At 37.0% G+C, this 14457-nt stretch overlaps 1 protein-coding gene across 1 annotated transcript in view; it reads right to left on the bottom strand.

Moving 5' to 3' along the window:
• The window catches only part of CORIN (corin, serine peptidase), a gene marked incomplete at its 5' end in the record, with an annotated part of 96447 nt that overhangs the window by 64771 nt on the left and 17219 nt on the right, over window positions 1–14457 (bottom strand). The window contains one exon of the mRNA XM_010291485.1: window positions 7360–7541. Within this exon, the coding sequence (XP_010289787.1) occupies window positions 7360–7541 (182 nt within the window). The remainder of the gene's footprint in view (window positions 1–7359; window positions 7542–14457) is intronic.

Here is a 14457-nt window from a genome sequence, read left to right as displayed (position 1 = left end):
CATTATGGGGACAGATCCCTGGAAAGCTGCAGGTAGTACAGACTGAAAGAAACATATTATTCTACCATCCTCAAGACTGACATCTGGTTGCATTTCAAGGTATAGCAACAGATAAAACACTGTATATCTGTGAAAATGATGGTGAGAAGTGCTGCTAATTTTTTTTTTTAAGTGGAGACAATATGCACTGTCTAATGCTATGAAAGAACTAGGAAGCATCAAATAAAACTACCTTTAAAAAAAGGGTGGTACTCTTCATACAATGCATAGATAAGCTGTAACATTTTGCAACAGGATACTATGGATGCTAAAATGTACATAGATCCATGAAACAAAGGGACACATTAATAAAAGAAAAATCTATGGTGGGTCACAAATTATAGAAAAGTCCTTGAATCTCAAACAGATGGAAAATGCAGGAGTATTTTGGAAAAGTATTGCCACATAGTCTTGCTCTGTTCTCCTATTCTTCTCTGTGCATCTGATTTTGGCAGCTTTTGGAGTCAGCATTACAAGATAGATGGACTTTTCGTCTGACTCAGTACAGTCACAATAGCGCAGTGGGTCACAGAGGAATCCCCGTATTCTCTTGCCTGCAAATTTTCATCCCTGCTCCCTATACCCTGTATACACTGCAGTACAGTGTATGTATCTTGTACCTGTCAATTCTAGAAAGTTTTGATGCTAGGATCATGATCACAGAATTAGGAAAGTTGGCAACTCCTTCCCGCCAAGAAACTGTCCATTTCTCTATTTCCTTACAATGCAAAAACCTGTGGGAGAAAGAACAGAAAAGACCTTTCTTTTCCGCTCAAGTGAAGTGGCCTAAAGGCCACATAAGAAACTCCAAGCTGGAAAAGAAACAGGCAAAGAACAGGAAGGCAGGCAGAGATAAACGGTGAGGGAGACAGAATGGAAGAAAAAACAAAACCGAAGGACATAATAAAATATAATACAGAGTCAACAGAAGTAAAGGAGGAGTGCCTGGGGGAAATAGTTTTTTCAACTGTGAATGTTTCCTCACATAAAACACCACCATAATCCTGAAAAACATTTTGTCTCCCTCAAAAAATGATTCCACTATTGCTGTTTTTGCAGCTGGTCAGTAACAATGTTACACTTACACAGAGCATCTCTCTCTTCACTGCATTAAGTGAATGCAAGGGCACAAAAGAAGGATAATGTCTTCCTGATTTTAAAAGCTTTTTCTCAGATAAATTCTGTATTGGATGTCTATAGTTAGCTTCACATTGCTAACAGAAAAATAAATACTTGGTTGTAACCAGATAATGCCTTTGAATCTCTGCTCAAAGGTATTCCTCAAAGACAATTCTCTAAACAAATACCAGTGTGAAAAATCTGGGAAGGTAAACTGGGCACCACATTAAAGAAAGAGTATCAGAACAATTTTTATTGGTGTTTTATTCTGGGAACAAAACAAAAGAAGATCTGCATTAGTTAAGCATATTAGGTTAAGAAAATTAGTAGTTTCCTTGTATACATTATATTAATTTTCTTGATTTTTTTCTGTATTATTTGCACTATTGCAGCTTGTGCAGGACAAGATAACATATGATGACAGCCACTAGAAGAAAGTTTGAACTGTTCAGCTGAGTTACTTCAAAACTTAAATCTAAACTTGGGTAAATGCAATGCTATTATAAGAGAGAAGTACAGCTGAAGTATATAGTTGTGGTGTTAATACATCTATTAACTATTTGTTTTTACAATATCTTAAAATGTTATACTTTAACTGTTTATGACTATTGCTAATATTCTTAATGTGGTGCTCCAATTAAATGCTTCTTATCCAGCTTAAAACAGGCTAAGAGCTCCTGTCGTGGCATCTTAAACAGCAGAAAGAGCTCACTCCAATTATACATGCATTTAGCTCTTTCATGCCCTTGAACATTGTAGGGCATTTATTAACATGTACAATAAATAATTTCTATGTTTTTGCCAAGGAAGATTATCCTGGCTATCAGCAATGGTTTTCCCGCTTACCAACTACTATAACATTTCTAACCAGAAAAAAATAATTAAAAGACTGTATCCAACTGAAAAACCACTGCAATAACCAGTGAGTAAAAAGTTCACAAAGATTTATTTATCTTACAGAACAGAAAAGTTCTGTGTTACTTATAATTGAATGCTATTTATAATGTCATGTGTTTCTTATACACACACTTACTTACTAACTTTCATCCCTTTTCATGATTCCTTTTTTCTATTCATTCCTTTTTACAGACTTAAAATTTAACTAATAATAGGAAGGCATATGCATTCATAGTATATAGGAATTATTAGAATACCGAGAGACCATTACAACATGTAAAGTTCCTTTCTTATATTGTTCAGGAAAAACAAAAAAAACCAAAAAAAAAACAAAAAAAAACCCACAAACAAACAAAAGAAAACAGCAATATTTTTTAAGAAACTAACTTAAAGGAAAAAAAGTCAGTTAATGTTTCCATTAAATCTGAGTCAGGACTAAAATCCATAACATTCACTCCAATAAAGTCCATTCACTCAGGAATGAAACTGTGATCACAGGAGGATTTGCAATAAAAGGTACCTAAAGAAAATGTACTTTCATATATTTAACTTTCACTGCTTGAAACATTGCCAAAAAATTCTGTGGAGAGATAAAATCTCCTAAGACAAAAATGTAAATTTCACAGAATCACAGAATTTGCTCTTGGAAAAAATATTAAAAATATTTTCTTAATTTCGCACAACTGATAGCTATTTAAAAACTGTTTCTCACTGGAAAAAAAGTCTCACTGGTTTTTGTCATATACTTTTTGTACCTTTAAGAACAAACAGTATCAATTATATGCAACATAATGCAATAGAATTTATAGTCTGTTTAAATTTTAATGTACTAGGTCTTTTATCTAACTTAAATAGTGTTACTGCTTACAGATCTCATGGCTATGAAGTGCAGGTCAGGCCTCTTGTGCATCATTTTTTAACAGAAACAGACATTCCTAATGCCTCTTTAGTAATAATACAAAAGTGAATATTGTCTGACAGTTCCATATTGTCGCTTACACAGTTTTGCTGTATAAAGAGCAGAAGCATCATATTCACTGCTGTTTTTGAAAGCTTTTAACCATTCAAATTAACTGAAAAATAATTTCAGGGCTCTTGTGAGAGCTCCGTATTAATGTAAGCCAGCTCATTTTGTTGCTTTATTTTTCATTCAAGCTACTGTGTCTTTTTTTCTCCAGTTTTAACAGCATCAGCTATTTTGGCTGGTCAAAGCGAATAAAATAACAGAAAAACATAGTGACTGTTGAAAGAAAGAAAAACAGAACTGGAATATTTCTGTGAGTAGGGATATGTATAGCAGCCCCCAGGAAGGTTTCTGAGATTTCTCCCCCACAGAATGCATTACTGGATTCATGTGGAATGAATGACTGATGATGCTTCTCCATCACTCCCTTATGTGCTTATAACTCATTAGAACCGTGAAACCATCGATCTTAAATCTCAACAGCTGGATTCCTAAAACTATTTTCAGAGTAGCTGATTTTCTCACCTACTGGATAGTCACTTGTCACTTGTGTGAAAGGGTATCAACCTGACTGATGCAACCCTGTCTACAGAACTGCACTTTTTTCTCTGTGACTTTCTGTACACTCGGATGGTTTTACTATAATGGCACATGGCTCAGATTTTCCAGTACATTCAGTACATCTGTGGTCACATCAGGAATGTATGTCATAATAGCTTCTCCATAGTGGTAACATGCACTCAATTTGCAATGCCTGCAGAGTAAAACTCTAGATAAAGAGGTAAATATCAGCAGTGACACATGAATAAGTATATATCTACTAGATAATCCCAATTGTAACTAATAAACATTTTTCAGGAAAGATGGTCATTTTTCCCAGGATAAATGGTCTGGATTCTAACGGGAAGATCAGTCAAGCATACATTCTTCAACCAAGCTTGGAAAGGCATGTGAGGTTCAAGGATTTTTTGGAGGACTGATAATCTTAAATTCATAATATGTGGAGTATATATAGTATTTAGTCACAATCAGACAAAAATAATCAAAATAAAATTTTGCTCTGGACTGGGTGATACTGTGCTAAAACAAGCAGATATAGCAGCCAGACCTTATTTTTGTTAAATACAAGAAATAACTAAAGCCCCAAAAGAGAGTTACATCGTCACACAAAACAAATTATATGCAAGGCATATGTGGGCAGGGAGGGCTTCACTGCATGTAATCTGGAAGCGTTAGTCCCCAAAAGAAACCACAAAGTTGAGACATAAGCAGCCATATGCCAAGGGCATGCTCTTGGAATTTCCAGGAACTGAGCCCTGAGAAGAGCATGAAGAGCGCTTTGAGCTGAGCACTAGGTAGAAAGGGACTGGAACAGTAATCTGACCCCTGGTGTTTGGTTCTGCTGTGTTCAGAGAGTAAATTCTTTCAAATATACAAATTGCAGAAAGAAACACTCAACTACAGCATGATTTATTTCTGTAGGAGAAACACCCTAGTGAACCTGGACTTTCACTTCTTTCAGCCATAGAGGAATCACATTAGAACCATTATTTTAAATAAAAAAAATTCAAAATATACTTCATATCTATCATTCTACATGAAACTATACATATCCAAACATCAGGCACAATAGTTCATGAAAAAATTAATTAAAAATGCTTTTTGTTTTATACAACAGGATGCCAGAATTGCCAATAAGCAGCCTGGTGTCCGCAGTCTGCCAGGTAGGGGCAGTGAATCTCACAACTGGCTCTAGACATTTTCCCCTAGTGACAAATAGTAAGATTCCACTGTGTACTTTTTTGTAATTTATGCAGTTCACTACCAGATAGATACAAATCTTGCCATACAGATTATGGGAGAATCATCAGCCAGGCACTGTTCTAACAAACTTCTTCTCTAGCAGTATTAAATATATGATTTTAGCCAGAAGATATTCTGAAACTTGAAAATTTCAGAAGTCAGCAATCTCTTCTGGCTTGATCTAAAACTTCAGCTATCTAGATTTGGTGGGGCTTTTGAACACTTTGGCCAGCTATAATTTGTCAAAATTTAATGGCCATATTTATATCATACCTTGTATTCAATCTGTGTACCACACATGCATGAAGCCCAGGTCTCTAACATCCTGTGGCTTTTCCAGAATTATACCTCATTCTGTGCCCAGTATGAGAGTGCTCAACGATATGCTAGTCGCTCATTGCTCATTGCTAGTTACTCTCATTGTTCAATGTACAATCCCTTACCATACTTATGTATTTATGCTACAGCCTCTTACCTTATTTGTTATCTAAACCTGTCATGAAGGCAAAATTATTGTACCCCTAATTCTTATGATGTTCATCACTATGATACACCAAGGGCATCAACACACATATTGTTACAACATCCCTGTTGTACATCCCTGTATTCCCTACAAAGGGAATATGCATCTTTATAATTACTTGCTTATGGTTCCCGTTTGGAGAGATTTTATAATTTTTTAGCATATTTAGCATATATTTATATCACATGGTTAAAACACAGCTCCCAGTGTCTTCCACTATAGCAACTTGCACAAAATCCCATAGGAACCCTACAAAAGACTTGTGGATAGTGTTCAATTTTCCTGGAAAGCATTCAACCGCCTTCAACAAGACACAATACTTCTTTGTATATTTCCCCACCTCAGCCATTACAGATTTCCCACAGGTGAAGGTAGGTATGGAAAACAGCCTCCTGAACTTCATGATCCCTTCAAAACATGCTCTCACAGATGGAGACAATCCAACTGGTAAAAAGACTTGGTCCAATAATTTAAGGCTATATCATTATGCACATCGAGAAAGTGCAAAGAGATAACTTAGGACATGCAAACAATCTTAACATACATTCAAAGAGAAACTGCAAAACCTCACTGATCTTTCAAGGTAGTTTTGATTGTATAACTTTTTAGGTTTTTCAAACAAAATTAAAAAACAATTTTCATCATAACATTTCTTCTTATTATCACCCAGAAGTCATCAACAAAGTTAGAACCCACAGATGGACCGTACAAGCCTCTGTCATTTAGGCTCATGGGATGATGCATATCAACAGTAAAACCTCAGATGGCAGGTCTGATCTCACCTAGATTTGGATCTAGAGAACAGAGCAGCAGCTCTGAGGAGATGGAAATGCCTTGTATTTAGAGACCGTCTGGAAAGCTGCCTGGCAGAAAAGGACCTGGGGGTTGTGGTCGACAGCCAACTGAATATGAGCCAGCAGTGTGCCCAGGTGGCCAAGAAGGCCAACAGCATCCTGGCTTGCATCAGAAATAGTGAGGCCAGCAGGAGTAGGGAAGTGATTGTGCCCCTGTGCTCGGCACTGGTGAGGCCGCACCTCAAATACTGTGTTCAGTTCTGGGCCCCTCACTACAAGAAGGACATTGAGGTGCTGGAGCGTGTCCAGAGAAGGGCAATGAAGCCGGTGAAGGGTTTAGAGCACAAGTCTTATGAGGAGCGGCTGAGGGAACTGAGGTTGTTTAGCCTGGAGAAGAGGAGGCTGAGGGGAGACCTTATCACTCTCTACAACTCCCTGAAAGGGGGTTGTGTTGAGGTGAGTGTCAGTCTCTTTTCCCAGGTAACAAGGGATAGGACAAGAGGAGTCAGCCTCAAGTTGCACCAGAGGAGGTTTAGATTGGCTATTAGGAAAAATATCTTCACCGAAAAGGGTTGTCAAGCGTTGGAACAGGCTGTTGAGGGAAGCAGTTCAGTCACCAGCCCTGGAGGTATTTAAAAGATGTGTAGATGTGGCGCTTAGGGACATGGTTTAGTGGTGGACTCAGCAGTGTCACCGGTTGAACTGGATGATCTTAAGGGTCTGTTTCAACCTAAATGATTCTAATGAGCGGATGTAAACAAACCACAATTTTTGAAAAGTCTACCTCTCAATCAGTTCTGGGCTCATTTTACAGCAAGGAAAAAGGAGATATACTTGAAATTTGGCCTGTGTATCAAGTTCCTGCTCCAAATAATAATCCTGTATTTACTAGAGCTTAGCAAAGAAAAAGTCAGCAGAACATTTTTAAAGGGCATATTACTTTTCTCTTACCTTCTTTCCTTGAAACAGCTCAAATTTTCCAATGCAAAACAAAAAAAGCCTCAAATCAATAGAAGACTGAAAAAAATTCAGCCTAAACAATTAAATCACAGCAAAACTATAACCAACTGACAACCAGGCTTTATGACAGTAATGTGAAGGAACGTAATAGCAGAACCAGAAATCATAATTTCATCCCAGAGCTTTTCCTACACAATTAAAAATACGTTCTTAGATAGGAAATCATGAACATAGTGTAACAGTTAAGAACGGAAACATACATTGCTTTCCTTTTTCTTGGTATGGTGAGAAGCATACCCTTGTAGTGGTGTCATTTTCACTTTTGTTTTGGAATTGAGAGCACTTGAGGAATTCTGGCCAAGAAGCATTTACCATACCCAGGACTGGCTCACAGCCTTCTTTTGCTGCCTCACAAAACGTCCTGCAGGGCAAGAGGCCTCGACTGGAGAAAAGAGACAGAGAACAAAAATACAAAGGATTATTACTCTGGTAGACTGTGAAAACTTTTTAAAATGAGAAAAAAGAAATAATAAACACTTTTGAAGAATTTCACATTCTTCGGAGGTACACCAAAAGTTGCCAAATCTTCATTATTTATTGAAGGTGACATCAGCTCTAGCTTGCAGGTTAAATTTAAGCCCAAATCAAGCTCAGAACAATTTCTATGTTCACCTCTGTGCAAGATGAAGCAAGATTTCACCAATAGTTGAACCAATATAATGGTGTAGTGACACCACACAGGAGAAAGCTTACTTCATCCTCTTCTTCTTCCCCACAAAGACCTTTCATGACCTTTCAAAAACACTTTCATGAGCTTATAAAAAAATCATTAACTTGGAAAAAACCTTTCATGTTTTTGACTGGGTAAGCCTTCTGATGACTTCAGTGTGCTGAATCTGCTTATGGAAAGAACCAACAACCATCAGATATAAGCTGTAGGAACTCACAGTGGAGCACCATATCACCCCCTTGTAGCATTTATGAGCTCTTACACTATTTCCCCTGAGCAGTCAAGAACACTGAGTGTCAGATCAAATGCAATACATAGCAGCATGACTTGAATTATATTTTTTTTTAAGAAATGCACTATAAATCAACAATTTTTAAAGTATAACAAGTTTAAATGCAGCATAGTTGTCTATGTTTCTTATTCTGAGATATATACCTGCATATGTATTTTTAATTTATTCTTCTTTTATGTGTAATAGATATCTATGAACTGTCTCCAGGTCTACATAATTAGAGTCAACAAAGTCAAGCAAAAAATCTAGAAAATCTATTAATGTGTTTAGTGTAGATCTGGAAAAGGATAAAGAAAGTGAAGTTATAAGATTACAGGTAAAACAACGTTAGCCAAGTTCGTCAAGATTTGAAAAGACAAGAAATTTCAAAGAAACCTCAACCAAGTTACCTGATATGTCACAGTTGTAATCCGGGATAGACTACTGCAGTGTGATGCACACAGGAAGGAATAACTGAACGTTCACACATACAGTTCTCTACTTTACTGCCAGCTTGCACTAAACTTTTGTCTGAAAATCATTTTGGTGGAACAGAGGACAAGCTCTAACACAGTCAACATTAGTCTGAGCTATAAAGAACAACTGTTCAATGCCTTTCCCAGCACAGATCAGCACCATCTGTGGGAGCACTTCATTACCTGAGAGAGCTGTCAAACACACTAACATAAGCTATCACTGGAGCACAATGGAGGAAAGCCTCTCAGTAAGCAGGTGCAATTGCATCTGAAAGTACACACACACAAGCAAAAACACAGCCCAAATGAGACACACTGCCTGCCTGTACAAACACTTTTCTCATCCATATGACTGGTAAGTCAAAAAGATCCAGCTCTTGCTGGAAAGCGGAAGCACTAACGCAGGTAGATGGTGGCATCTACTAACACTAACCTGTTCACACTGAATAAATATTGAAACTCCAACTTGACAGCATGATAGCATTCCTTGACCTCTAGAGCTAGTGAGTGCGTCATAACCATCAAAAATTAGGAAGAAGAGAGGCCTGGATATACAGTAGGAAAGACAAGACATCCGAGTGGTCTTAGCCAGAAGACTGTCAGCGTTCTGGATGAGGTAACAGAAAGAAGACATATAAATGGCAAGAAAGATCTCTCATGTAAGTACCTAATGCCCCATCACTACTTTTTCCTCAATGTGTGGATTCCTTCCTCAAATTTACTGTAGTGCTTTTAGCATTCCTTAAAATATTATAAAAATTTAGCAGCAGAAGAATGGGAAGCTAATATATATTCATAACTCATGAATCAGCGACACAAAAGCAGAAGTTGCATACACACTCTAAGCAGGAAAGATCTCTCACATGTAAAACAGCTCAAGTTTTCTCAGGCATAATTAAAACTGGGGCACTTATTCCTAAGAATATAATGAAAATCTCTGGCTCTGACTTGCAAGTAAAATGTTATTTTTTGAAAGCATTATTATGCATTGCTGGCTTTGTTTTATTAAAAAATGTGACATAAATTCTATTTTTTTACTTAGCTTGAAATCAATGTTTTGTCATTGAGGAAAAAAAGAATTATGAATTTCTAAAATATGCAATTTAAAAATATGATTAGCATGTTAACTTAATGTGTATGTGTTATAGTCTTAATGATACCTCTGATTTTATAATATAATATTTTATTCCACACTACATATATATTTTAAACAGTGAACACCAAGACTGGGAAGGCATGCCTTGTCTTTTCTTCATTTTCTTATCTAATGTAGAAATACAGTTGTCCACTGTCCTTACTGTCTATAGCTTCCAGGTTATCTGCTGAGATTTTCAAGAGCACTGTAAATAAAGATAATCAGAGTTACTTGTACCTAAACAACTATATCCTTTATCATAATCATGAACTGCCACCACCATTACCATACATGATTTTCTTATCACAACCATTAAATTTCAGAAAGATTCCATAAAGGAAGTGTTGTGATTGAAGTGAATTTCAGGTAAACAAACATTACATTGACCTGGAAGATACTTGCCACAATATTGTGAAAGGAAAAAAAATTGCTTGAAGTGGAAAATGTCAACCAACTCTCAATGGAAGTAACAACATGTACAGAGATCTAGAAATACACATAGTTGCTAAGGATGTCTCTCTTACAGAAACAGCTGACACATTCAGAAATGCTTGAGAGAACTTCACCCATACAAGTCCATGGGACCCAAGAGGCTGCATCTAAGGGTGCTGAGCAAACTGTCCAGTGCTCTTGCAAGGCCTGTCTCTGTCATCTCTGAAAGGTCATGGACATCAGGGGAGGTTGCTCACAACTAGAAAAAGGCAAATGTTGCATCCATTTTCAAAAAAAGGCCAAAAAGCTCAAGGTAACTTCAAGCTCATCAGCCTGATACAGTCCCAAGGAAAATCACAGAGCAAGTCTTCCTTGAACACATTTCTGGGCACAGGAAGATGATGATAGGGAACAGTCAGCATAGATTCATTAAGGGTAAATCATGGCTGACCAGCCTGACTGCTTGTTACGATAAAATAACAAGATATGTAGTACTGGGATCTGTCCTGTTTGAAATCTTTATCAAGGACTGGGAAGAGGTGACAAAGTGCGCTCTTGTCTAGTTTGCAGATGACACCAAACTGTAGGAGGCAATCAATATACTTGACGGTAGAACTGCCATTCAGAAGGACCTAGACAGGCTGCAAGAAGAGGCCAAGAAGAACTTTATGAAATTTTCCAAGGATGAGTCCTGCACTTGGGAAGAAAGAACCCACTGTAGTGATACAGGCTATATACTGACTGACTGGGGAGCAGCCCTGGTAAAAACGACCTGGGGGTCCTGGTAGACAGCAAGCTGGGCATAAGCTAGCAGTGTGCCCTGGCAGCAAAGCAGGCCAGAAATATCCTGGCCTCTATCACATGAGCACACAGTCAGTATATAATTGGAAAGGATTGTCCCCTTCTACTCAGCACTTGCTAGACTGCTTGTGAATACTGTGTTTTGACTGCTCCAATACAGGAAAGACACTGATAAACAGCAGCAAATCCAGGGGAGGGCCACCAAGCTGATTGGAGATTGGCATAAGCTGAAACCAGAGATGTTCAGACAGGATATAAAGAACTTTTTCAACATGAAATTAGTCAGTTAGTGAAACAGGTTATCTAGAGAGATTATGTGGTCTCCATCCTTGCATGTTTTCAAGACATAACTAGATAAAGCCTTGTATCAATGTACTTTGGCTCCACTGAAGAGACAAAGAATATCATTATAATAATGAACAGTTTCAGTAAAATGAAATTATTTACTGTTTGAACTATTTGAATTTGGTCTATTGAGGGAAATTCACATAGAAAATGAGAACAAAACCGAAAGAAATGTCACAAACTAACAGAAAATAAGCAAGTTGAACTGCATATACTGAAATTTTTGATAATGTTGGGCAAACTGCAAATTCTTGATGTTACTGGACTTTGGAAACAACCTGAAGAACTATTACAGAATAGTTACCCAGAAGAAAAAAAAATGCCTAGCCAAGAACAATTCAGTATTCTGATATTTTGTTTGAAGTTTCAGAAATAAATACATATAAATACACAAACACACATACACATACACAGATATTTCTAAACATCATTTTACTTAAAGTAGATTATAGTAAGTATAGTTATTAATGAAAGTTGTCATATTTGAAATAGCTAATTTATTGCAGAAATATAAATGCATGACTGATATTCTTAACTGTAAGGATACACAGTCTCCTTAGTGTTTGAGAGGGAACAAAGGGCTATTTCAAAAAATAAGTCAATGTGTCACTCAGGTTTGCATCTTGGGGATGATTGTCAACTTGCACTTCATTCTGTGTCTTCACATCAAGGCCACATTTAGGTCCCACATACCACATCTAACATGTTTTCTCCTGTACCCTTACATTGATTAAATTTTCAACACAACTTTTTGCAGTTTATATCTAAATTACATCAGCACCATTTGGGCTTTAGCAAATGCAATTTTGCTTCATTCATAACCATTCATAATGTCATAGAAAAGATCTTTTTCCTAGTACACCACTTAGATTTTGTCATCTTTCTCTTTGTGTCTGACTCTTGGTTGTACCTGCCCACCCCAAAAACGTGGCTAGAACTCCACGTTCAGGCACAAGTAAGTGGCCTCAACAGAAAAAGTCCACAGTACCCAACAGTTCCCTTACTTAGTGTTTCATTTTACAGTAACAGAGAAAAACACAGTACTATTAGCAACCCTGTGATACAGCAACAAACTCCACAAGCAAGGAGCAAAAAGGTGCCAGAGCTGTCTGACTACTAGTGGTAATATCAAGAAATTGGTGTAAAGCAAAATATTCACTTGCATAAGTATTCTGAAGTCAGTATGGTTGCCTTTCTCTGCTTAGTATCTAACAAGAGAAGTGTGCTGCCAGTGTTGCCACTGAGTTCACTGCATACTGTAGTTGGAACCACTGTTTCAAAATAGATATCAAGAGATATATTCTCCAGGTAATGGTAAGGACTTTTGCATAATGCACTTTACATGCTGCAGTATTGAACTTATCTCAGAAACAACCCAAGGACCTTTATCTCTTAAATGGTCTCTTGCAGCTTCCTAGTTAGCAGCTTACTTGTTGCCTGGAAAGAAGCAGATGTATTCTAAAATAGTACTTTTCACCACCAGATTGCGATGTGTTGAAAGGCAGAAAATTTCAGCACCATAAAGCACATACCTGGCTGTGTACAAAACCAAGAACAAATGATCCCTCCTGATGACAGGAAGAGCTGACACTTACTAGTTCTGCACATTGTACTGGCAAATTAAAAGTTTACTATCTATCTGACCTGTAATAGCTCTTCAGATAAAGATGTTCTAAAACACTCTTCTGTTTTTTTTACAGAACCTATCTGATATGGAGAAAAAGAAAGAGCACAACAAGACCTCTGCAGTAGCCATCACTGCCTCCTGACTGGAGCCTGAGGAACTCTCTAAATAAAGGGGATTTGGCAAGGCAACTGTCTCCAGACACTTTAATTTAGGGGTTTGGATGCTTTTTAGCTTTTCATTTAAAATTAATCTATGACTTCTAAAAGTTATATTAGTATAATCACATGTGGAGAGAGGTATTCCCATGAGCAGACCCACTAATTTAACAGAGGCTCCTTAATACAGAAAATGCCAAAAGAAAAGCCACTACTTACTATGGAAGACACTTGAGTTCCAAAATATCTGTAAGAAATAAGATGCCACATAACTAAAATGCAGTATTGATTTGATCAATTCATGGATGCTAGCCATTTAATTTATTCAGACTGATATGCTTAGAGTTAACTTTTTGTTTATTTTTTAGGAAAACACACAATACTCTACAAAATTACATTACAGTGAAAAGAAATGTGAGCAGTGATTCTACCTCATTAACTGTAAATTGTTCCCACTGGTCCAGTGGAGCATACCTGATGATCACAAATAGTAATCTGAAGGCAGTATATTCTGCTGACTTTTTTTTTTCCAAAGAAGTGATAGCAGGGACATTACTTGAATTTAACAAGTCTGTGACTGAAATCTACTGGAGTTTACCATGGCTAACCAAATTTATACTGCTCTTACGATTTGTACAAATGTGACTGCTATTTGAAAAAAACAAAACAAAACAGAATGCAGAGTTCTTGAGGACTCTCAGATGAAGTTTTATAAAAGTGTGAAGTATTCAATACAAGCTCTGTTTTCCTCGACCCACTGCTAAATCACTAACTTCCAAAACACCACACTGAAGCTATAGCCTGGCAGATAACCATCAATTAATAGTAGTATAAGTATGCTAATTTCTTCAAATGTAACTATAGCAAAGTTCAGTACATGGTTCATTCTTTCCAAAGGTCTTTCAACATACTGATCATTCATTTCAATGGAAATCTCACAAATAATAGTAAAAAATTATATTAAAATATAACTATGCGCATTTGTATTTACACATAATAATTTAAAAGTTTCTAAAAATGTTGAGAGGGGTAATTTCTTTCAGAATATTCACCTGCATATTAAATTGATATTCTATATGAATATCTATATGAAAAAATAACATATATAAAAAGTTCACCTCACTTGTTTAGCTTATACAGTCCACCATTTGAATATTACAGTGCAGTGTAAATGTTTGGCTATTGTGTTGTGTTTGCATGGCAAGGTTTTAGTAGCAGAGGGGTACAGAGGTGGCTTCTGTGAGAAGGTGCTAGAAGCTTCTCCTCTGTCCAACAGAGACAATGCCAGCTGGCTCCAAGACAGACCCACCACTGGCCAAGGCCAAGCCCATCAGCAACAGTGGTAGCGCCTCTGGGCTAAAATATTTAAGAAAGGGAAAAAAAAAC

This window comes from Phaethon lepturus, unplaced genomic scaffold (genome assembly GCF_000687285.1).
Source record: "Phaethon lepturus isolate BGI_N335 unplaced genomic scaffold, ASM68728v1 scaffold7150, whole genome shotgun sequence".
Lineage (NCBI taxonomy): Eukaryota > Metazoa > Chordata > Aves > Phaethontiformes > Phaethontidae > Phaethon > Phaethon lepturus.
The sequence above is the reverse complement of the archived record's forward strand: the minus strand, read 5'-3'. Positions and strand labels throughout refer to the sequence as shown.